The sequence below is a fragment of the Macaca thibetana genome, chromosome 7 (assembly GCF_024542745.1).
Source record: "Macaca thibetana thibetana isolate TM-01 chromosome 7, ASM2454274v1, whole genome shotgun sequence".
Lineage (NCBI taxonomy): Eukaryota > Metazoa > Chordata > Mammalia > Primates > Cercopithecidae > Macaca > Macaca thibetana.
In genome coordinates, this window is record NC_065584.1 from 90802349 (window position 1) to 90829236 (window position 26888).

A 26888-nucleotide genomic window follows, 5' to 3' on the forward strand; every position below is an offset into this window, starting at 1 on the left:
AGAGGTAAATGTCCCTGTCTGACAGCTTTGAAGAGAGCAGTGGTTCTCCCAGCATGGAGGTTGAGATCTGAGAATGGATATACTGCCTGCTCAACTGAGGCCCTGATCCCTGAGTAGCCTAACTGGGAGACATCCCCCACTAGGTGCAGACCAACACCTCACAACTCACATGGCTGGGTACACCCCTGAGACGAAGCTTCCAGAGCAAGAATCAGACAGCAACACTCACTGTTCAGCAATAATCTATCTTTTGCAGCCTCTACTGCTGATACCCAGGCAAACACAGTCTGGAGTGGACCTCAAGCAAACTCCAACAGACCTGCAGCTGAGGGTCCTGACTGTTAGAAGGAAAACTAACAAACAGAAAGGACACCCACACAAAAACCCCATCATTACGTCACTATCATCAAAGACCAAAGGCAGATAAAACCACAAAGATGGGGGAAAGCAGTGCAGAAAAGCTGGAAATCCAAAAAATCAGAGCGCATCTCCCTCTCCAAAGGAACGCAGCTCATTGACAGCAACGGAACAAAGCTGGACGGAGAAGGACTTTGACAAGTTGAGAGGAGAAGCCTTCAGTCGATCAAACTTCTCAGAACTAAAGGAAGAACTACGTAACCAGTGCAAAGAAACTAAAAACCTTGAAAAAAGATGTGACGAATGGCTAACTAGAATAACCAACATAGAGAAGTCCTTAAAAGAACTGATAGAGATGAAAACCATAACACGAGAACTACGTGACAAATGCACAAGCTTCAGTAACCGACTCGATCAACTGGAAGAGTATCAGTGACTGAAGATCAAATGAATGAAATGAAGCGAGAAGAGAAGTGTAGAGAAAAAAGAGTAAAAATAAATGAACAAAGCCTCCAAGAAATAGGGGATTATGTGAAAAGACCAAATCTACGTCTGATTGGTGTGCCTGAAAGTGACAGGGAAAATGGAACCAAGTTGGAAAACACTTTGTAGGATATCATCCAGGAGGACTTCCCCAACCTAGTAAGGCAGGCCAATATTCAAATTCAGTAAATACAGAGAACACCACAAAGATACTCCTCGAGAAGACCAACTCCAAGACACATAATTGTCAGATTCACCAAAGTTGAAATGAAGGAAAAAATGTTAAGGGCAGCCAGAGAGAAAGGTCGGGTTACCAACAAAGGGAAGCCCATCAGACTAACAACAGCAGATCTCTCAGCAGAAACTCTACAAGCCAGAAGAAAGTGGGGGCAAATATTCAACATTCTTAAAGAAAAGAATTTTCAACCCCGAATTTCATACCAGTCAAACTAAGTTTCATAAGTGAAGGAGAAATAAAATCCTTTACAGATAAACAAATGCTTAGAGATTTTGTCACCACCAGGCCTGCCCTACAAGAGATCCTGAAGGAAGCACTAAACATGGAAAGGCACAACAGGTACTAGCCACTGCAAAAACATGCCAAAATGTCAAGTCCATCAATGCTAGGAAGAAGCCGCATCAACTAACGAGCAAAATAACCAGCTAATATCATAATGATAGGATCAAGTTCACACATAACAATATTAACCTTAAATGTAAATGGACTAAACGGTCCAATTAAAAGACAAAGACTGGCAAATTGGATAGAGTCAAGACCCATCAGTTTGCTGTATTCAGGAGACCCATCTCACATGCAGAGACACACATAGGCTCAAAATAAAGGGATGGAGGAAGATCTACCAAGCAAATGGAAAACAAAAAAGCAGGGGTTGCAATCCTGGTCTCTGATGAAACACACTTTAAACTATCAAAGATCAAAAGAGACAGAGAAGGCCATTACATAATGAGAAAGGGATCAATTAATCGGGAAGAGCTAACTATCCTAAATATATATGCACTCAATACAGGAGCACCCAGATTCATAAAGTATGTCCTTAGAGACTTACAAAGAGACTTAGACTCCCATACAATAATAATGGGAGACTTTAACACTCCACTGTCAACATTAAACAGATCAACAGGACAGAAAGTTAACGAGGATATCCAGGAATTGAACTCAACTCTGACCAAGCAGACCTAATAGACATCTACAGAACTCTCCGCCCCAAATCAACAGAATATACATTCTTCTCAGCACCACATCGCACTTATTTCAAAATTGACCACATAGTTGGAAGTAAAGCACTTCTCAGCAAATGTGAAAGAACAGAAATTATAACAAACTGTCTCTCAGACCACAGTGCAATCAAACTAGAACTCAGGACTAAGAAACTCAATCAAAACTGCTCAAATACATGGAAACTGAACAACCTGCTCCTGAATGACTACTGGGTACATAATGAAATGAAGGCAGAAATAAAGATGTTCTTTGAAACCAATGAGAACAAAGACACAACATACCAGAATCTCTGGTACACATTTAAAACAGTGTGTAGAGGGAAATTTATAGCACTAAATGCCCACAAGAGAAAGCAGGAAAGACCTAAAATTGACATCCTAACATCACAATTAGAAGAACTAGAGAAGCAAGAGCAAACACATTCAAAAGCTAGAAGAAGGCAAGAAATAACTAAGATCAGAGCAGAACTGAAGGAGACAGAGACACAAAAAACCCTTCAAAAAATCAATGAATTCAGGAGCTGGTTTTTTGAAATGATCAACAAAATTGATAGACCGCTAGCAAGACTAATAAAGAAGAGAGAAGAATCAAATAGATGCAATAAAAAATGATAAAGGGGATATCACCACCGACCCAACAGAAATACAAACTACCATCAGAGAATATTATAAACACCTCTATGCAAATAAACTAGAAAACCTAGAAGAAATTGATAATTTCCTAACACTTACACTCTCCCAAGACTAAACCAGGAAGAAGTTGAATCCATGAATAGACCAATAACAGGCTCTGAAATTGAGGCAATAATTAATAGCCTACCAACCAACCAAAGTCCAGGACCAGATGGATTCACAGCCAAATTCTACCAGAGGTACAAGGAGGAGTTGGTACCATTCCTTCTGAAACTATGCCAATCAATAGAAAAAGAGGAAATCCTCCCTAACTCATTTTACGAGGCCAACATCATCTTGATACCAAAGCCTGGCAGAGATACAACAAAAAAAGAGAATTTTAGACCAATATCCCTGATGAACATCAATGCAAAAATCCTCAATAAAATACTGGCACACCGAATCCAGCAGCACATCAAAAAGCTTATCCACCATGATCAAGTGGGCTTCACCCCTGGGATGCAAGGCTGGTTCAACATACACAAATCAATACATGTAATCCAGCATATAAACAGAACCCAGCATATAAACAGAACCAAAGACAAAAACCACATGATTATCTCAATAGATGCAGAAAAGGCCTTTGACAAAATTCAACAGCCTTCATGCTAAAAGCTCTCAATAAATTTGGTATTGATGGAACGTATCTCAAAATAGTAAGAACTATTTATGACAAACCCACAGACAATATCATACTGAATGGGCAAAAACTGGAAGCATTCCCTTGAAAGCTGGCACAAGACAGCGATGCCCTCTCTCACCACTCCTGTTCAACAGAGTGTTGGAAGTTCTGGCTAGGGCAATCAGGCAAGAGAAAAAAATCAAGGGTATTCAGTTAGGAAAAGAAGAAGTCAAATTGTCCCTGTTTGCAGATGACATGATTGTATATTTAGAAAACCCCATCATCTCAGCCCCAAATCTCCTTAAGCTGATAAGAAACTTCAGCAAAGTCTCAGGATACAAAATCAATGTGGAAAAATCACAAGCACTCTTATACACCAGTAACAGACAAACAGCCAAATCAAGAATGAACTCCCATTCACAATAGCTTCAAAGAGAATAAAATACCTAGGAATCCAACTCACAAGGGATGTAAAGGACCTCTTCAAGGAGAACTACAAACCACTGCTCAGTGAAATAAAAGAGGACACAAACAAACGGAAGAACATACCATGCTCACGGATAGGAAGAATCAATATTGTGAAAATGGCCATATTGCCCAAGGTAATTCATAGATTCAATGCCATCTCCATTAAGCTACCCATGACTTTCTTCACAGAATTGGAAAAAACTGCTTTAAAGTTCATATGGAACCAAAAAAGAGCCCGCATCACCAAGACGATCCTAAGCCAAAAGAAGAAAGCTGGAGGCATCACGCTCCCTGACTTCAAACTATACTACAAGACTACAGTAACCAAAACAGCATGGTACTGGTACCAAAACAGAGATATAGACCAACGGAACAGAAAAGAGCCCTCAGAAATAATACCACACATCTACAGCCATCTGATCTTTGACAAACCTGACAAAAACAAGAAATGGAGAAAGGATTCCCTATTTAACAAATGGTGCTGGGAAAATTGGCAAGCCATAAGTAGAAAGCTGAAACTGGACCCTTTCCTTACTCCTTATACGAAAATTAATTCAAGATGGATTAGAGACTTACATGTTAGACCTAAAACCATAAAAACCCTAGAAGAAAACCTAGGTAACACTACTCAGGACATAGGCATGGGCAAGGACTTCATGTCTAAAACACCAAAAGCAATGGCAACAAAAGCCATAATTGACAAATGGGATCTAATTAAACTAAAGAGCTTCTGCACAGGAAAAGAAACTACCATCAGAGTGAACAGGCAACCTACAGAATGGGAGAAAATTTTTGCAATCTACTCATCTGACAAAGGGCTAATATCCAGAACCTACAAAGAACTCAATCAAATTTACAAGAAAAAACAACCCATCAAAAAGGGGGCAAAGGATATGAACAGACACTTCTCAAAAGAAGACATTCATACAGCCAACAGACACATGAAAAAATGCTCATCATCACTCACCATCAGAGAAATGCAAATCAAAACCACAATGAGATACCATCTCACACCAGTTAGAATGGCAATCATTAAAAAATCAGGAAACAACAGGTGCTGGAGAGGATGTGGAGAAATAGGAACACTTTTACACTGTTGGTGGGACTGTAAACTAGTTCAACCATTGTGGAAAACAGTGTGGCGATGCCTCAAGGATCTAGAACTAGAAATACCATTTGACCCAGCCATCCCATTACTGGGGATATACCCAAAGGATTATAAGTCATGCTGCTATAAAGACACATGCACACGTATGTTTACTGTGGCATTATTCACAATCGCAAAGACTTGGAATCAACCCAAATGTCCATCAGTGACAGACTGGATTAAGAAAATATGGCACACAGACACCATGGAATACTATGCAGTCATAAAAAAGGATGAGTTCGTGTCCTTTGTAGGGACATGGATGCAGCTGGAAACCATCATTCTCAGCAAACTACTGCAAGAACAGAAAACCAAACACTGCATGTTCTCACTCATAGGTGGGAATTGAACAATGAGATCACTTGGACACAGGAAGGGGAACATCCCACACCGGGTCCTATTGTGGGTAGGGGGATTGGGGGAGGGATAGCATTAGGAGATATACCTAATGCAAATGACGAGTTAATGGGTACAGCACACCAACATGACACATATATACATATGTAACAAACCTGCACGTTGTGCACATGTACCCTAGAACTTAAAGTATTAAAAAAAAAAAAAAAACTAGAATAGTATTTCTACTTTTCTCTAAAATAATTGTATCTCTAACATCTGAAACATTTCAAAAATTTTCTGGGTCTCTGAACAAGCTGTTTGTCCCTGGGTGAGTTATTTGACCTCCTCAAGCCATAGTTCCTTAAACTGAAGAGGGAGGTAGTAACATCTCTTGTAGAGTTCATGTATTAAGTAATAAAATTTATGTAAGAAAACAACAATAGTTTCTGGTATTTACTAAAAGCTCAGTGAAATCAGCTAGTACTATGTGGACCTCTGAAAAGGTGATGATCATGTCTATCTCAAATTTGAGCCAAACTCAGATGTATATATCTGTTAGTTACGTACAGATTTCCCATGTGCTAAAATGCTATTAAGGACTTTCCATGAGTAAATATTATTACACCTTTGGGAGTCATTAAATAAAAACTTATGCTAACACGCTAACACACACACACACACACACACACACACACACAAGAGAAGAAAAATTAGCAGGGTATGGTGGTGCATGTCTGTAATCCCAGCTACTAGGGAGGCTGAGGCAGGAGAATTGCCTGAGCCGCAGAGGCGGAGGCTGCAGTGAGCTGAGATCGTGCCACTGTACTCCAGCCTGGGCAACAGAGTGAGATCCTGTCTCAAACAAACAAAAGAATTTCTGAGCTCCAGATAATTAGTGTGGTTTTTTTTCTTCCTTACCCCCACCTTCCTCTTGTTTCCTCCAAAACGTTTACCAAGTGATCCACTCAGTTTTAATTCATATGTATGATCTAATTTTGCTGTGGGGACTGGTATTTCAGTTAACCTCATGAGGTTATTTCCTGCATTCTGCTTTCATTATCTTGAAGGGGTATGTATTAAATCCTTTCCACACCCCATAGAGTAATTTCCTGCATCCTGTTAAGCTTCAGAAAGCAGTACAGTTTAAAAAACAACCACTTCACCAGGCCATCCTGTGGAGTAGAGATCATCTATGAGTCGGAGGGAGGTAATTGCTAAGCCAGACATTTGAAAGATTAAAAATATTTAATAAACAATTTTATTCAAAAATAGGAAGGTTAAATAGAAACTTCATTTTGCATAACAGTATGAGAATGTCAGATTAATAATTTTTTTAAATATACAATGGCATGAATATGTGTTCTGATTCTGGTATTATTTAGAAGAGTCTTCTTCACTTGATTTATACTCAAATCTGAAGGAGAAATTAGAATTTCCTCTCAAAGACATAAAATGATGTAAATATATAATTCAGAGCCACAGCTCATCAAGAAGCACAAATACCATTTTCCCACGTGCAGTCTACGGTGCTTTAGACAGATATGACACTATGGTAACTCATGAGAACCAAATTTCAAGAGTAAGAGGGGACCTAAAAGCACAGTATTTCTTGGTGTAAAGTCAGGAGTCAGTAGCAGATAATGAGTAAAGGATGATGTAAGTGTTTGGTAACTTGCCAGGCTGAAGCTAAGAGAACCTCCTATGCATGACTTGTTATTTTGTACAGTGTAGTGATATATACCCTAATATATACCTTCTTACCTCCAGCTCAATTTTTATCACAAAAATGAAGACATTTTTCAGATAGACTTCCAAGGTAAACACTTTCAGTATATAACTCATTTTGTCACAGTTTACGAATCTAGGAACTACAGTATCTACTCTAAATGAATAAATCTAATTTAATGTTGTTAAAATGTGTTTCCAGACTTCAAGGTAATTTACTATCCTAACACAAATGTGAAAAAAATGCTCTTGAGCAAACTGCATACCTATGCCTTCAGAAACTTAACAGAACTTGATCTCTATTACAGTCCTATAGCTATAAGATAGGTCAGTCAATTCCATCAGTCTGGCTCATATTCCAAAATATAAATCACATCAGCTGAAACAATGCACTCAAGTAGATGGCAAGTACTCTGTGTCCTTAGATACTACTCTTCTAGGGTTAAACTGCAGACAATGATGTCATTAATATTTCATTATGAATTCATTTCAGAAGTCCAAACTGATATGCAAACGTCAAAGGATTCTGAAAAACTCATCCAAAGCAAAGTTCAATCATATTTGGCAAAATTGTCATAAAATTTGACATTCAGCTGATTATTCAATAAACAAAAATACATTTTAACAGTTATAAAATTATGTCATTTGTGCAAAGAACTGCTTGAGGTTTCTGAAAGTAGAAAAGATCACAGGGCTGCTTCGAAGGTAGTGAGTTATCTCAACTTATCAAACTCCTTGTTCTACTCTTTACCTCCTTCTCACTACTGCACTTGACTAGTCTAAAATAAAATAAATAAATAAATAAATAAGATCACAAGTTTTAAAATAATTGAATGCATATGTACCTGATTCAATGAAATTTCCTGTAAAATGGACAACGTGGATCCTGTCCAATAAAAATTTATAACAAAAACAGGCAATGCTCATGGGGTCTGCTTTTCTTTCTGAATACTGTATTCCCTATCTCGATCCCACGTGGGCAGCCGCCAAAAGGCAACATATCTTCTTCTCTTTCAGAAACTTCAGCATCTTCATGAAGCATGAATGCTGAAGCACATACAACTTCAACTATCACCTCCATGTGAATGACTGAAAACTGGGTTTCTGCTTTGTCCTTCCTAATTTCCAGTTCATATTCAATAATCTGGTGGCCACTTTCACCCAGACATGCTGCTGTCATCTCAACTCAGCTTGTTCTAAAGACTTCTGCTGCTGCTGGCTTCCACCATCCCATCCCCACCTTCAGAGCAATCAAGCTTTCTTTATATCTTTCGCCTCTTCCATCTCTTCTTTTTAATTGCCAATGCGCCTGCTACAATGCAAACCCTTATTTTACCTTCATTAAACCCCAAATAACTCCAAGAGCATCCTGAGCCTTTCTATGTCTAGTACCATATATGTTTTTTCTCTTTCTCAACATGTTTTTAAAAAGTGAAGTTGTTAGATATCTAAGACTTTATTTTATGCTTGATATTTAAAAGTGTGCCCAAAGTAAAAAGTCCCCAAAGTAATTTGAACTACAGCATAAACCGAGTATTAAATATAAACTCCCAGTAGAGAAATATACCTAGTAAATCATAATCAAATAAGCAAATTACCTCTATGAAAGATGTATACAAATTACAATATGTACAAAGCTGCCAAGTTTTATTTGCACAGATGACAAACGGAAAACAAGTTATAAGTAAAAATAAAGAAATGTTCTAATTTACTACAATAAAGATGTTATGATTGTAGAGGTAACTGTATTAATACAGCATCACAGAAACTAGAGTGAAAAACCCTTACAGTCCCACCATCTTAACGTTAAGTATTATAATCTCTTTGGATTTTTCCCTTTTTGTTTTCCATACTCATATTTTTTGCTCATTTTAAATCATAACTAAAAATAAATTCAGTTGAAATTTCATTTACTTCATTTTCATATTGTTGAATATGTTGATTTCTTCCTATTATTCATTACTACAAATAAAGTTGCAATGAAGCTTTGCTTATTCTAACTTACCTCTTCAGGAAAGATTCCCAAAAATGGGATTAGTGGGCTTGGTGGTATAAACATTTTTATGACAACTAAAACATCTTGCCAAAACCTTTCCAGAAAGATTGTTACTAATTTACAATGCCACAAAAGCATGCATGAGATCAGTTTCACCACGCCTTCATTAGCACTGAACATCACAATAAAAAGTGCTAACAGTTGGGAATTAGTAAGTAGCAGTAGTATTTTATTGTTTTGTCATTTTAATTTGAATTTCATGATTACGACCAATGATGAACAACCTTTTCAGTTTTAAAAATACTAGTTAGGTTTCTTTTTTGAATTGTGTATTTTGGTACAATTAAATGCCCATTACTAAACATTCCCCTATCTGTTGCTTGGATTTTATCTTACTTTTTTCCTCTGGAGAATGAGGAACATGTATTATCTCATATAAGAAGTCTGGGGGAAGAGTGGTCCCAGACTCAGCTGCTTCAGCAGCTCAACACTGAGGGCCACCAGCTTTTCACTTTATCAACCTTGGCATTTTGACCTGTCATCTTAAACTGACTTGTCTCATGATCTCAAGACGGGTGATGAGTTCCAGCTGCCACATGCAGACAACAATGTCCAAAGACTCAAAGGCTACCTATACTTTGTGTGTGAGTGTGAGTGTCTATAAATTTTCTCTCTGGATTTTGGAATAGTATAAATACCACAAAATGTACATTATTTTCTCTTATAATTTAAAAAAGTACCTTTATATTTGTTGTTACAGTTCCTTTATCATTATATCTAGTGTACTTTTTATTTTCAAAACTGTTTTCTTGCTAATGTAACACATAAACAGAAAATGTACAAAACAAAAACGTACAGGTTAAGGATTTATCACAAAATGAAGATCCATGTAACCACCATTCAGATTAAGAATACTGCCAGAACCCCAGAATTTTCCATAATTGGGCCCCTAAAATATTCCCATAGTCCCACCTACCCAAAGTAACCACTATTGTGAATTTTACACTAATTTCTTGGTTTTTCTTTATGGCTTTGCCATCTGTCTACACAAGCATCCCAAACACTGTAGTTTTTTTAGCCTGCTTTTCAAACTTTATATAGATAGAATCTTGAGTATGTATCTATCTTCTTTAATTCATGTTTGGTGCCATTCATCCATGTTGAGAATTGCTGTGGTTTCATTTTCATTGCAGTATAATATTCTTCCATATGAATGTACTCTCTTATATTTATCCATTCTACTGTTGATAGAGATCTGTACTATTTCTAGATATTGACTTTAACATAATGTTGTACACATTCTTTTACGTATCTCTTGGTACTCGTGCACAAATGCATTTCTGTACAGTACATAAGGAGGAGTGAAAATGCTGGGTCACAGAATACACATATCTGCAGCTTAGGCAGATAATGCCAAATGATTGCAGCAACTTGTACTCCCATTACCAGTGTATGAGTTTGTGCTTTTTCATAGCTTTGTCAATATTTGGTATACCATCTATTTCATTTTAGCAATTCTGGTGGGTGTGCAGTGTTCTCTCTTTGTGGTTTAATTATGCATTTCCATGACTACTGAGACTGAGCATTTCTTCACATTTATCAGATGCTTCTTTTGTGAAGTGCATGTGTTCTCACGCACATTTTCAAAGTCGAGTTTTCTTTTTCTTATTCATTTGTAGGTATTCTTAAAAAAAAAAAAAACCCTATTGATTTGTATATATACTATATATATTCTCCCATTCTGTCTTGTCTTTTTACTCTCTTTATAGTGTTTTTGTGCACAAAGTTTCCAATTTTAACACAAGCAAATCTATCTTTCCATTAGGCTTTCTTTGGTTTCTTATTCAAGAAGTCTTTCCCTTTCCTGAGTTTGTTCAGTGCTTTAAAAGTCTCAAGGATACCTCTTCTTTCAACAGTACATGGGCCTGAAGTATTCCAGCTTTAGGGAAGCAGGCAGAAGATGCAACAAAAATTAAAATATGAACAAGGCAAATGGAAGACTCGTCTATAAACAAATTATGCTTTTGAAAATGACAATATTGGTAAAAATGATATGGTTTAAAGGTAACGCAAAACTATCTGGAACTGACCTATCACAAGTTTCTAAACTGGAGCTGATACAGCAAGTTATTACACATATACAGATAAAACATTTAAAAGGAGTAGAACTTGCAACTCATGCTTATAATACAGAATAAACATTCTTTTCCAGTATACAACACAAACAAAAATTGAGCATATGCTGGCCGATTAAAAAGTATCAGCAAATTTCCGAGAATTTAATCATATAGAGGTAAGCTATCTGGTAACAAAACAATCTGGTTAGAAAGTAATATCTAAAAGATAACTAGAAAATCCCCATGTATCTGAAATTAAGAAATATAATTCTAAATAACTTACAGGTTAGGTTAAAAAGATAAAATGGAAATTAGAAAATATTTTGAATAGAATATTACTGAAAACATTCAATTTTATTAGTCTTTTAAATAATCAGTATTTGTTTTGTTAATTCAATTTATGTTTTTCTATATCAGTATCAATATTTGTATTTTTATGACAACTGAAACATCTTGCCAAAACCTTTCCAGAAAGACAGTTACTAATTTACAATACCACAAAAGCACGTATGAGATCATCTGTTTCACCATGCCTGAAATAGAAAATTTTCTATTTTCTATTTCAATCCTTGTATCTTTATAATTTGGTTCTACCTACTTTAGGTTTAATTTGCTGTCCTTTTCTGACTTTCTGAGAAGCAGGTTTAGTTCACCATCTCCCAGTCTTTTGTTCATAAAGGTTTAAATTTCTCATAAAGCACAGCATTATCTGTATTCCACGTGAGTTTTATAGGTCTTCCCAATTTGTGGCTTTTTTGTTGGTGTTAGTTTTGAAAAATTCTCAGTGATGATCTCTTCAAATACTGCTTCTGCCCAATTTTCTCTGACTTTGCTTCCTGGGACTTCAATTTAATGTATGTTAATCCTGTTTGTTGCATGCTCTGGGTCTTCTTTTTAATTTTCCATTCCTCTGTGTCTCCAAAATCCTGGATAATTTTCTTCTATCTTATCTTTTAGTTTCTTAATTCTTGTATCTGCTTTGTCCAATCTGTTATTAAGCTCATCTGTTAAGTTCTTAACATTACAGGTTTTATTGGTTCTAAAATTTCCGTTTTTTTAATACATTTCAGTTCTCTGCTAAAATTCTCAAATTTTTTTTTAATACCCTTGAACACAGTAAACACTGTTATTTTAAAGTCAAAGTCTGTGCCTAATAACTCCAAATTCTGGAGTTCCCAGGAGGCTGATTCCATTGTTTATTTCTGCAAGTTTTCATTTGCTTTATTTGTGTGTGTGCCTAGTTCAGCTTATGTGCCAAGTTAGAAATAATAAGGTCTGAGATGGTGTTTTCTTCTTTTATTTATTTACTTTTGAGACAGTTTTGCTCTTGTTGCCCAGGCTGGAGTGCAGTGGCATGATCTCGGCTCACTGCAACTTCCACCTCCTGGGCTCAAGCGATTCTCCTGCCTCAGCCTCCTGAGTAGCTGGGATTACAGGCGCTTGCCACCACGCCCGGCTAATTTTTGTATTTTTAGTAGAGATGGGGTTCTGCCATGTGGGCCAGGCTTATTTTATTCTTCCAGAGACTATTTGCTTTTGCAGGCATCCTGGAACCCCTAAATCTAATTTCTAATCACTATAATCTAATTTTAAGAAACCTTTGGGAGGCTGAGGCAGGCAGATCATCAGTTCAAGAGATCGAGACCATCCTGGCTAACACGGTGAAACTCCGTCTCTATTAAAAATGCAAAAAAATTAGCCCGGCGTGTTGGCGGGCACCTGTCGTCCCAGCTACTCGGGAGGCTGAGGCAGGAGAAAGGCGTGAACCCAGGAGGCGGAGCTTGCAGTGAGCAGAGATCGTGCCACTGCACTCCAGCCTGGGGGACAGAGCGAGACTCCGTCTCAAAAAAAAAAAAAAGAAACTGTATGATGCATATATAAGATGTTGCTACTAAGAAGAACTGTTTATCTCTGGTTTACTCCCGCCTTTTGGGGTGTCAACCCAATGTGAGAGAAGCATACTAGACTCTTACAATTCTTGGTGGGCCCTGAACTTATTATTTTGTTGGGGGAATCAAAAACATATGCGAAAAGGGACACAAAAAGAGTATGTAGGCATACAAACAACTGAAACAAGAGCTGAAAAAACCCATAAATATTTGGAAATACACATACAAGAGTAGCAGCCCTTGTGTTTAATTGGTACGACCTTTATGTATTTTCCCACATTTAACTGTTTTCTGTTAAGTAAGACTCCACAATAGGTCTTATCTGTTTAATTCCATTAAAACATTTAATACTGTGATAGATATAATTAGGCATTTATTCCTACTTTAAGTCATTATTTTGTAACTTGTCTTAATATCTTTATTGATGTTTCTGTTTATTTCTTCCTCATCATTTTTATTAAGTCATTCAATCATGTCCATAGTTTTGTTTTTTTTTTTTTTTTTTTGAGAAGGAGTCTCACTCTATCACCCAGGCTGGAGTGGAGAGGCGTGATCTCAGCTCACTGTAACCTCTGCCTCCTGGATTCAAGCAATTCTCCTGCCTCAGCCTCCCAAGTAGCTGGGACTACAGGCGCGCACTGCCATGCCGGGCTAATTTTTTTTGTATTTTAGTAGAGACAGGGTTTCACAGTGTTGCCCAGGCTGGTCACTAACTCTTGAGCTCAGACAATCCACCCGCCTCGTCCTCCCAAAGTGCTGGGATTAGAGGTGTGAGCCACCACACCCAGCCAAGACAAATCTCTTAATTATCTTTCTATCTGTAGAAGTAGACAGACACACCATTTCTTTTCATTCTAATCTCTCTGAAAACATTTCATGCTATTGTAAGACAGAGCAGGTAACAGTCTAACTTTGGTAAGGAGAAAAGATGGAGAAAGTTTCTCCTTAAGATTTTTAAGGAATAAAACAGGGGTGTTTTTTAAAAAAGTTAAGTATTAGTGAAAGTACCCTTCAGAAGGAAATTTCCCAGAAAGCTTTATTTCAGGAACAACATTCCTTTAATCTCAGATAGGCTAGATACCTACAAAACGAAATAGTAGGAATTCACTCACCCACTGGGCTGCTTCCGGCTCCATTTGGCACTGAGAGGTCTGTAGTGCTCAACATCCCACCTAACAACGTTATGGAGAGAAGACAGAGGGCAGAGAATGAATATGAATTAGGTCTCTTTACCTGACTGAATGTGAACCGAACAGAGGTAACTCTCACTCTAATTCTAAAATGACACAAAAATAAAAACTAGCTCAGTCTGAAGTTGGCATTAATAAGTAATCTGATGTAGTTGCATATCTCATATATATAAGTTTACCTTTCAAGCTTGATGTTGCCTTCAATACCAAATAGTGGTATTGCATCAATACCAAAATAGTACACACTGATAAAAATGGGGGCAGTATGTAGGGAGTACGATTAAATCACTAAATTAAATCTAGGACTTAAGGGCGAGGAGACACTGCATTATGTAAACTAATACAATAAATGCAACGTAAATTCTGCTAAATTAATGAAGTAATTCAGGCAGGAGGAGATGTAAAAGATACTCTAACTCCAATCAGGTAAGTCTATCACCCATATTTCTAACATGAATGGCTCACACTCTACTTTAAATCCTTGCTTGTGATATCTAACTAAATTTTCTGCCTGTCAAAGTATGGCTTTCCCATGAGAAGGAAAGCGTATAAATGGCAGGTTCTCAGTACTGTTCTACTTTGCATGACAGAACGCTACACTCACAATTGATTTTCAAAAAAATACTTTAAAATGAGGCCAATTATGTAGCCGTGACTCTTGCTCATTAAAACAATACAATTAAGAATAGCAAAATAAGAAACTGCTTATGTTAGCAAAGACTTTTTTCACCCTCTTTATTAAAGAAGCAGCATAATAGGTATCACTACATACCTGCATTGCCAGTACTCGGTGGTCTCTGAGGAGCTCCAGGAGACACATTTCTATGTAACGTGGTTTGAGGTGGAGACAGCATGCTTGAGTCCGTTAACGTTGAGCTGGCTGCCAAAGATGGGGACACCAATGAACTCCCTGGGTTAGTGTAGGACAAAGCATTGGGGCTGGTCACTGGAACTGTGACAGACATTGAAAAGTTCTGAGGTGGCAAACCAGGCTGTAAATAAAGAAAAAGAAGGAAAAAACTGTTGGTTTCATATTTATCTACAAAGTAACTTTTGAACTTTAATGTGGCAAGGTAACTCAAGTTACTAAAAGTAGAGGATAGGGATAGGTTCTTAACCAATTTACAGATTAAAGCTATTTTCTTTAGAATTATGTTTGAACATGAATATGCCCGACATAAGCCTTTTCAATTTCAATTTTATATATTAATATATACTGTCTATATTCTGTATTTCAAATATTCATAAAGACAAATTTAAGAGGTTAAATCTGATAATCAAGTAGTGTTGTCAAATTTAGACATTACGAAATGTATCACTGTCACCAAGTAAGCATAATTGGCACTTCGATGTAAACCTTAATAACATTACATTTCTATTGAGAGATACCAAATATAATGGAAGGAGAAAAGTGTATACACACATTATTAACTTAATATGTCAAATCTGAAAAATCATAAATATGTCCCATTCTGATTAACTAAATTTCTAAAGGGCAAAACTAAGAGGTAAAAAAAGTAATTACATACAGAACAATGCAATTTGAGTTAAATGAAAATGCAAAGAAATCTAATCTAAACAACAAAATTAACTACTAACCAAGCCAGTAATAAAAGTAATGAAGTTTTTGGTATCTTCTTTAAATTGTATAAAGATTAAATTACAAATATTGTAAATGCTAACCTTCCCTCCCTCCAAATTATTCCATGCCCCCTTTTTTATATTTTCCTCTCGCATTTCCTCCATAGACCATTTACAATATGCTTGTTAACCATGATAAACAGATGTTGCTTTTTAGAATTTAAAGTGGGAGAAAATAAAACAACTTTACTGTGCCCTCATTTTAAAAGAGTAACATACAAAAATAAGGTAACACTGCTAATTTAAAGTTGGAAGAATATATTTTATTGTACTTTATTCAATAGTTTATTTTATGTAGAAAAATGATAATACATCAACAAATACAAAAACAGTGGGTATATGGCAATTTTTTTCAAAAGTAAAACACTTTTATTTGTGCAATATCTTTGCAGCTTTAACATTAACTGCAAGGTCAACAACATCCCTTCATTTGCTACTGTATTGTTTTTAAGAATAATAATGGTATTTGCCCAAAAGTAACTCCTTAAAGCCATTTTTTTGTGTGAGCTGGCTTCTTATACAGGTTGAGCATCCCTAATCTGAAAATCCAAAATCCAAAACTTTTTAAGCACCAACATGATGCCATAGAGAATTCCACACCTGATGTGTGGAAATGCAGGCATACAATACACTGTTTATTCAGTGTCTCCAAGGGGAAAAGGACCTTCCAGTCTCCCATCAGCTTCAATATATCTTTTCTGTGCCCACTCAGATTCCCTCACGCAAACATATCCACAAAGGGTAATAAAATGGCACATGTGTAGGCTACACATGCTGACAGCAGGTTCCCCATGATGTTCCACATGGGGCCAAGACCTATGACATGGGTAGCTGAGACAGCAACATCTTTGCTTTCTGATGGTTCCATGTACACAAACTTTGTTTCATGTACAAAATTATGAAAAATATTATATAAAACTTCCTTCAGTCCATGAGTATAAGGTATGTATGAAACATTAATAAATTTAATGTTTAGACTTGGGTCCCATCCCCAAGATATTATACATATGCAAATATTCCAAATTTTGAAAAAAATCCCAAATCTGAAACACTTCTAGTCCCAAGTATTTCCGATAAGGGACACTCAACCTGTAGTACAGGACTACTCTGAAGATATGATCCATCGTGCATACTTTAGGGCACAGTTTTGAGAGAATTAACTCTGATAAAATAAATATCAGCATTGAAACTAATTTGTTCAAGGGAGGCTGACCTATATACACAGAATTAGGAAATTAGATCCAAAATAACTGTTTTAAGTAGCTCTTGCCAATGGAGCTTCCAGTGAGAATTCTTTGAAGAACTATCAAGTCTAGGAGCATGAGCTCAAAGAAAAACACTCTTTCACTATGGTTAGATGAATGAGTATACAGAAACTGTAAAGTCACTATTTGCTCTGCAATCAGTTTAAGAACATTGTTGCCTTAAATTAAAATTAAGCCAAGCTGCTCTTCCTTAGTATCTACAGCATAAAAAAAGAACAAAATTTGGTGGTATTGTTGCTAAGTGATTTGGGGACATTAACAAACTGCAAAGCAGTAAGCTTAGCTCTACTATTACGGCAACTATACAAAATAATTGAAAATAATTTAGGGAAAGAAACAAGTTTTGCAACAATCCTAACTACCATACACTTTGCTTTCTCAAGATCTATTTAAGAACATAAATGTTTTTAAGTCATGGGAGTAGAGGGAAAGTTATACATACTCTACAATATAAATCATAGAATTTTAATGCTGGAAGATACCTTAAAAATCATGAGAGCCAACTCACTTTATAGATGACGAAAGAATTCAAGATGTTTAGGTGCCCTATCCAAAGGTACTGGGGTAAGAGGTAGCAAAGTCTGGATCGGCATGTTTTCTCTTCACTTCTACATTTAAGATACTGAACATGTATAAGATTTCAATAATTTTTAAAGTTTTATAAAAAATACTAATAAAATGCCTTTCTTCCCTTCTACTTATTGTTGTCATCACCCACTATAAAAATAAGCAACAAGATGTTTGGTCAATCTCTTCATGCACAAGATAAAAGCACAAACCATACTTTAGTACTCACTGCGATTTTATGATTCCGCATCATATTATCAAATTCCTCATTAATTTTTTTATATTTTTCTTCTGTATGTGGAGTTAGCACATATGAAGTATCAGGGTCTGGGCTGTCGCACCCTCTGTGTTCCTTCTTGTTCAGAGCCTAAATAATGAAGTTAACAAAAAGGATCAACAAATAAAAAGTAGAGGTAAAGTAAAAGTACTTACAGGGCCTCGTTTGAAAATAAAATCACTATCTTCATTTAGTTTGCTGAATCTGTCCTCCGAGAGTGGACTGTGCTCAAAGTAATCGTCAGCATCAGGGCTCTCACAACCATTAAGGCCTTTCTTTCTTAAAGTCTGAAATACAATTGGAAAATTCACACACAAATAATGCTAACTTGCCATGAGTTTTTCTGTAAAATTTATTAAGAGAGCACAGACGGAATGAACTGAATTATACAAGAGCCACTGAAACGGTTTCTAAATTATCACAAATGTACTTACTTCTTCAAATAAGATAAACATTATATATAAGTAAAATTAATCCTCTCGTTGTACGTTAAGAGAAAAGGAATATTTACTTGTTTGGATTCTTCCTTTCAAAACTTCTTAAAATACTAAATTACTCACTGCTCTGACAGTTAAAACTCAAATCTGATTAAAGCCTGATCAATTTATCAATTTAAAATTCTATGATCAATTTATCCAATATAACCAATGCATGAAAGAACTAAAATAGAAATTCATAAAAATGATACTTTGAGAAGTTATCGCATCTTTATAAACTGAACATTTCAGCAACTTCACGTACTCTTCCTTTCTGCCTATCAGAGTTTACTTTACTCAACAGAAAGAATCAGCACAATATCCCAATAATTTCATTCCTATTATTCACTTTCCTGTATAACTTTGAAATATAAAAGTTCAAACTTGATAATTACTTATGTCTGCAAGGACTCTTTCCTATGTAGAATGTACAAATTATTAGTGACTTTACATACTTTTAAAATTTGCACTCAAAAGTTATTCAGAGTGTATTTCATGGTTTGATTTAATCCACTGATTTGACTTTCTGGAGAATTTTCTCTTCTTTGTTTTTTCTGAGATGCAGTCTCGCTCTGTCACCCAGGCTGGAGTGCAGTAGCACAATCTCGGCTTTCTGCAAGCTCCACCTCCCAGGTTCATGCCATTCTCCTGCCTCAGTCTCCCAAGTAGCTGGGATTATAGGCGCCCACCACCATGCCCAGCTAATTTTTTTTGTAGTTTTAGTAGAGACGGGGTTTTACCATGTTAGCCAGGATGGTCTTGATCTCCTGACCTTATGATCTGCCCACCTCGGCCTCCCAAAGTGCAGGTATTACAGGCGTAAGCCACCGTGCCCAGCCCTTTCTGGAGAATTTTCTTGAGTGCCATTAAAATATCTCCTGGATTATACTTTTTTTTTTTTTTTTTTTTACTTACTTTGGGGTAAGTATAATGCAAAAAACAGTTGGTTTTCTGATTTTTAACTTAAAGTCATCATGAAATAACTTGCCCGGTACTTAAAAAAATAAATTAAAAACCAAGAGCTTGAAGATATACAGAATATTCCTTTACTTTCAGAATGTCTAATTTCTTTCCTTCTTCTTTTTTTAAAAATCCTGGTGGGTCTTAAAGTAGAGTTACAGGGTTCAACACTGAAATGGCTGAGACTTCTTAATTTTCTGGCCAACTGCAGAGAAGGATTAGGAAGTTAAAATTTCCAAGTAAGCCTAACTAACAGAGCTCTATTAGGAAACAAAGCTTGATCACTGAACTAGTCCCAGAGAAGTTCGTCAATAAATGATTAAATTAGATCTAAAGATATTTTTAATTATTTCACAGCAGATCTTAGTATCCTTTAAAATATGATTAGCAAAAATTATGGATGTTTATTTTACTCCCTTTTTCTTGAATGAAGTGGAATATAAACAGTACATTAAGATTCAAGAATTTTTTTCTTAGTTTCTCCAAAGTCAAACTATTTTTAAAATTCACTTTATTCCATTTGATTTTTAAAAATTTTCCATGAACAATCATAAGCAATCATTAGTATAGATACGTTAGCTTATTAAATTACTTAGCATGTGCATATAGCAAACACAACATCTATTTCTCCAACATTTTCTCCATGGCACTAGGCTCTATGAGCCTAAGTAATCACATGGACTTTTATGTGTGCTTGGCCATAAAAGGTCCTGTTGTTGGGAGCACTAAAGGATAAAGGCATTTATCCCCCCCCAACCATGGTAGCAAGTTTACTTGCCAAATCTTTCCAAGTAGCTATGGGCAGTGAAAACGTAGACACTCAGAACACTGGAACACATTGAACTCTTAAAACCTACACAGCACTAGAAACAGAACAAATATAGTAGGTGCCTACATACAGATCTTATCACAAAGTTGTTGATTTATTCTACTCCTCAATCTCTGATATTTCCCCTCAACTTTCATCTATTTTAAGACTAGTTAATTCAGTCTTGCTCTTCTTAGTAAGCAGTAATGCTTATCACTGAAATTTTCACAAATGGCAATCACCAAGTATATATCTCTTTGATCATATTTTAATTGCCAGAGAAAAAAAAAGACAGCTTTTGTTCAATAACTACAGAAATTTTTATTCTACAAGAGTAAAGAGTAGGGTTAACCCTACTTGTATTTATGAAGAAGGAAAGTGCTCTGGTATCTCCAGCTCTGCAAGCCTTCACTTCAGATGGGGTTTCTGTCACCACGAGAGAATTTAAGAGGCTCTATCAGCTTTGCAGATAATAAGCTAATGTATCTCTGTTTAATAGGCAACTTGTGTCTTCTTATCACTAAAACATGAAGAGTTGTTTTGAGGACCCAACTACCATAAAAAGACTTTTTCTGTCTTCACATTACCAAATAGCACAACAGTAGAAGTTTCTCCTGTGCCACTGGTATTAACAAGCGGAATGCCATAATCTATTAAGAAGGCCAGGCAAGGTACATATGAACAAGGCCAGCTTCAGTCTTCTCACGCACAAGTTAGTCACAATACAGACACTTGCTCAACGAGGAAAACACAGTGTGAAAGGTTACCACTATGAGAGATCTGCTTATTCCTCATAAAGTAGAAAAATGCATCAGGAGTGCCAGTACTGTGTACTCTCTATAGCTATCACTAGTCATTATCATAATCCATTCTAAAGTAAATAGAACTTCAAAGATACTTTATTTCTTGTAAATAATGTGAGTTTTTCTATGCCATTCCGACAAACTTAAGGAGAAAACTGAACTGTGCCAAAATAATTTCAAATTTCAATGGTGTGTACCCATTTAAGTTGACTTATCCCAATTGCTTTTCTTAAAGAAATGTATTCTAAAACATACATTACAGACTGCTATAAAGATCAATTTAATCAGTAATTATTAATCAATTTAAGCCGATTGGATGCACCCCGTTCTGTACATGTTCCAAACTAATTCAAAGTTTCCAATTGGCAAGATTACTTAAATAAAATCCTAACATTAACACACTAATTTTTTTCATCAGTTCACTTCTATAGAAGACAGTATTTTTGGAGGGTCAGTTAAGCACTTACTAGAAACAATCATTTTTCTATTTATGTCCATTTTTCCATTTATGTCACAACAAAGTTAAATTCCATTATGATTTTAACAGTTTTTTTGTGACCTGGGCCAATTCAGGTACTTTCTGTATATTGTCATTTATGGTAGAAAATGCAAGATTTAAGTAATAAACTTAGCTAACATTTACCTTTCAACATTAGTTATGTAAGCATAGTGAAATATTTTTAAATGAACCCCAAAAAACTAAATATCTTTAAAAGCTATGTATTGTTTAGAGCACATTCCAAGTTATCTGATTCTATGGGGTTTGTGCCTTGGTTTTTGAGCTATTTACAACTCTATGAACAGAAGATAATTTGTAGAAAACTGAGAGTAAAGCAAATAATTTGTGTTTGTAGATGTGCAAATAAATTTCATCTGGTGGAAGTTCAACTGACTTCTTCCCTCCACTGTGGAAGAGCCAGTTTTTGTATTTATGAAGCAAATTCATTTGGCCTTCTTGGTGGGCTTATATATTTGTTTGATCTTTGAATTTACCAAGGCAACATTTTTTTCAGGCTCCCTCACTAATAAATGACTTAAAATCTTTGACTCATATTCACTTTATATCTGTCTGACAGTCATAATCACCTTTATAAAAAACTATGTTACGGCCGGGCGCGGTGGCTCATGCCTGTAATCCCAGCACTTTGGGATGCCGAGGCGGGCGGATCACAGCGTCAGGAGATCAAGACCATCTTGGCTAACATGGTGAAACCCCGTCTCTACTAAAAATACAAAAACAAAGCTAGCTGGGCATGGTGGTAGGCGCCTGTAGTCCCAGCTACTCAGGAGGCTGAGGCAGGAGAATGGTGTGAACCCAGGAGGCAGAGCTTGCCATGAGCCAAGATAGTGCCACTGCACTCCAGCCTGGGTGACAGTGGGAGACTCCGTCTCAAAAAATAAAAAATAAAAAAAAAACCCACAAAAACCAAAAAACGAAATTATGTTACCACTTACCACCCAACTCACTGATTTCAGACCTAAATTCAGGAAAAGAGATTCCTAGTAACGCTCAATAGAACTTATTATTGGAGCAAGTATTGGTTTTTAAAAGGAAGAAGTAGTATGCTGTTCTTTAAATTTTTTTTAAAATATTTGATTAATCTGTATTAATTTGTTATAATATCAAGTATCAAGGAAATATGACAAGACAGGGCCTGTGGCCTTTCAATATTCATCTTCAAAATCTTCTTGTGATAATTCATAAATTCTTATTTATATTACAGCATTAAGAATGTTAACTGTCTAAAACAGCAAACCCCACAACCTTCCTTTCCATCGGAAGCTACTAAGACCTAAAATGAAATTCAAGTTGGTGGAGGAAGAGAGGAGGGCATACTGCCTAAAAATATTTCCAGGAAAAAGGAATCCCTACATGATATCCACACTATTTCTGTGTTGCAAATGCCCAAATTGAACTTAAAAGAGAAGGTTTTGCTTCGTTGTCTAGTATTAATTAAACCAGTTTTACCTAAAGGAAGAGGAACTTTAAAAGACTTCTTTCTTTTGTTTTTGTTTTTTTATTTGCTGATCTTTTTTTTATTAGTATTACACTTTAAGTTCTGGGGTACATGTGCAGAACGTGCAGGATCGTTATATAGGTATACATGTGCCATGGTGGTTTGCTGCATCCATCAACCCGTCATCTGCATTAGGTATTTCTCCTAATGCTATCCCTAGACTAGCCCCCCACCCCCTGACAAGCCCCAGTGTGTGATGTTCCGCTCCCTGTGTCCACGTGTTGTCATTGTTCAACTCCCACTTATGAGTGAGAACATGCAGTGTTTGGTTTTCTGTTTTTGTGTTAGTTTGCTGGGAATGATGGTTTCCAGTGTCATCCATGTCCTTGCAAAGGACATGAACTCATTTTTTTTATGGCTGCATAGTATTCCATGGTGTATATGTGCCACGTTTTCTTTATCCAGTCTATCACTGATGGGCATTTGGGTTGGTTCCAAGTCTTTGCTATTGTGAACAGTGCCGCAATAAACATATGTGTGCATATGTCTTTATAGCAGAATGATTTATAATCCTTTGGGTATATACTCAGTAATGGGATTGCTGGGTCAAATGGTATTTCTAGTTCTAGATCCTTGAGGAATCACCACACTGTCTTCCACCATGGTTGAACTAATTTACACTCCCACCAACAGTATAAAAGTGTTCCTATTTCTCCACATCCTCTCCAGCATCTGTTGTTTCCTGACTTTTTAATGACCACCATTCTAACTGGCGTGAGATGGTATCGCATGGTGGTTTTGATTTGCATTTCTCTAATGACCAGTGATGATGAACTTTTTCTCATATGTCTGTTGGCTGCATAAATGTCTTCTTTTGAGCAGTGTCTGTTCATATCCCTCACCCACTGTTTGATTTTTTTTTTTGGGTAAATTCAAGTTCTTTGTAGATTCTGGATATTAGCCCTTTGTCAGATGGACAGATCACAAAAATTTTATCCCATTCTGTAGGTTGCCTGTTCACTCTGATAGTTTCTTTTGCTGTGCAGAAGCTCTTTAGTTTAATCAGATTCTACTTGTCTATTTTGGCTTTTGTTGCCATTGCTTTTGGTGTTTTAGTCATGAAATCTTTGCCCATGCCTACGTCCTGAATAGTACTGCCTAGATTTTCTTCTACAGTTTTTATGGCTTTAGGTCTTATGTTTAAGTCTTTAATCCATCTTGAGTTAAGTTTTGTATAAGGGTGTAAGGAAGGGATCCAGTTTCAGCTTTCTGCATATGGCTAGCTAGTTTTCCCAACACCATTTATTAAATAGGGAATCCTTTCTCCATTGCTTGTTTTTCTTTCTATCTACTGCTGACCAAACACTCCAAATAGTAGGGAGGCTCTTGAGTTTAAAATTTCCATACCAATTTAAGGAAAAACAGTGAAGGCCTGAAATTTAGTGAGTGCCCTGGTTAGAACCTCCATTTAGGTTAGTTATATCCACGTCTGTTTCTTTGATGAGGCTATTTTACAACACTACAGAGATGGACATTAGTTAACTTACAGAAAACTTGTAGTAGCTACAAATAATTCTCGTTTGCAGAAATTGTTTCCTATGAAATACCACTGATTGTCACCCTGTGGATACTGACCACTTTTGTTTCTATTTATAAATTTGCTCCTGCATTCTTTAACTATACATGTATTATATTTTGAGTTCTCCTCTGTTTATGATCTTATTGTTCCCTCATTCACTAATGAATCAAATAAAATCTCTAATATGTTCATTTGATAATTTTACGACAGGAATGTTTATGCCTTTGTTCAAATCTAATCTGCAACCTGGAAGACTTATAATCCCAACTACCTGCTGCACACTTTCATTTGGATATTTTACTAACATTTCTATTTCAACTTAGCCAAGATAGAATTCATTATCTTTTATTAAACAGGTCTGTCCTTTGGACTTACCAACCTAGTCGACCTTATTCCCTTTATTCTCTCTCTACATTCACATGGAATACCAAATTTTGTATATTATTTCCCTTTCTACTGTCCCCATACTTACTCAAGCCTGCACTATCTTATGTCTAGACTCTTCTTTTTTCCACTTTTCTCTCTCTCTCCATTCTATCTGTTCCATAAACTGTTACCAATACAGTTCCCCTCAATACCATTCTGAATTTCTCACCTGTTTTAAATCAATTTATTTTTACATGAAGATTATCAGTTGTGCCTGCAAGGAGAGCTATCTTGCAAACCAACCTTGGTGGCAGAGATGAGAGACCATGGAGCCCTTAATATGGAGTTCCTGGTGTCAGGCCTTCAGGAAGCCAGATACTCCTGCCTCCTGCCTTTGAGTGCTATCTGTCTAAATCCTTTCAATAAATTTTTCTTTAATTGGAGCCACTTTAAGTGGGTTTCTATCCCTTATAATCAAAGAAGCACAAGGAAGAAAACTGTCAGTGATCCTTTAGGTAACACACTATCAGTCTCTTTATCTAAGTCACATATTTCTCAAAATAAGTCTGGCTAGTACCTCCACAACCTAGAATTCATAAAGAGTCTCAAACTTAGAAGTGATGATTAATTACTACTGTTGGTCAAAGATAACTGATTGAAATAATGGTATCTACCCAACAAAAATCTTTTAAGTCATATGTCCTGTCATTCTACTTATAGAGTACTAGCAACCTTCTCTTTCAAATTCAAGGAAACATGTACAGAATTCTGGGTATATGCTAGCACTTGGCTGACCCTGTACATCTGCCTCTCATTTTCTGGTTTATGTACTAAGCCTCTTGGTGAAACAAGAGATGGAAAGGATTAAGGGAAGTTGAAAAGAGAAAGAAAAAAGATATTTGAGAAGACAAAACAATACTGTTTAGACCTTTTTCTAAGTATGTTGTTTTCTTTTACATAATAAACTTAAAAAATTTATTTCAAAATGAATTACTAATTAGGCAGGGCAACTCATTTAAAATGGGTTTCTTTTAGCTTATGCTCTTTCATGTTAAACACTCAGCAAGAAATTACATATTTAAAATTTCAGCCACATTTTCCATGGAAATGTTATATATATAAAATAGTTAAATACAAACTTTTATATATAAAATACAAAAAGTTTTATATATATAAAAACTTCCATGGAAAATAAGCGTGTCTAAAATTTTAAATATATATATGTGATTCTATTTGTTTGGAATGGAATTTGACAATTAAAAGTTGAGTATATGTTAAAAGTTTTTTCAGTTCCTGGTAGGCAGGAGTTAAAAGTGCAGTCCATTTTGGTGTGTGTGTGTGTGTGTGTATCTATACAAACATATATAATGTGTGCATATATATATATGTGCACATATGCACATTACTATGATCTTTGGCATCTGTTTACAGAGTAAATAAATCAGGATTATCTTCCCAAATATGTTTAAATAAATATTTAAAGCATATGGGCTCTTAAATAAGAACTTATAAATATCCCAAGGGACTGGCATTTTCTGGAATCTTGACATATGCTACTAAATTTTGGATAGAAGAGCCTATACTACTGGAGTATTTGCTAGAGCCCATGCTTGCTCTTGGTAACTCCGGCCTACCAAGAACTGAAAAAAAAATTAACATATGCTCAACTTTATAATTGCCAAATTCCATTCCAAACTAATAGAATCATAGCACTTACAAGTGAAACTATGGAATTGAAAGTACTCAAAAAGTATAAATGCATGGTTTTTAAATGAATGAGGAGCTAACTGATTTAAGTCGATTAAATAAACCCACAAAACATTTGACCACCCACCTTAAACCTCATTGCTGTGACACAGCTGAGCAGTAAATGCTCCATAAATACTGGCTGAGTAGTCAGTAAATCTAGCACAAGTATAAGCAAGTGCTTGTAAAATAAAGAAA

General features: G+C 36.0%; 1 protein-coding gene across 10 annotated transcripts in view; it reads right to left on the reverse strand.

The window, feature by feature from the left end:
* Positions 1-26888, reverse strand: part of MEF2A (myocyte enhancer factor 2A) — a 160761-nt gene that overhangs the window by 33910 nt on the left and 99963 nt on the right. For 4 of the 10 annotated variants that reach the window (XM_050798592.1, XM_050798590.1, XM_050798591.1 and 1 more), the window contains 3 exons: positions 18150-18281; positions 15017-15236; positions 14167-14226 (listed from right to left, as the gene is read on the reverse strand). In XM_050798592.1, the coding sequence (XP_050654549.1) occupies positions 14167-14226; positions 15017-15236; positions 18150-18281 (412 nt within the window). Of the gene's footprint in view, positions 1-14166; positions 14227-15016; positions 15237-17934; positions 18085-18149; positions 18282-26888 lie in introns of all 10 variants that reach the window. The other 6 variants (XM_050798584.1, XM_050798588.1, XM_050798589.1 and 3 more) reach the window with 3 other exon arrangements.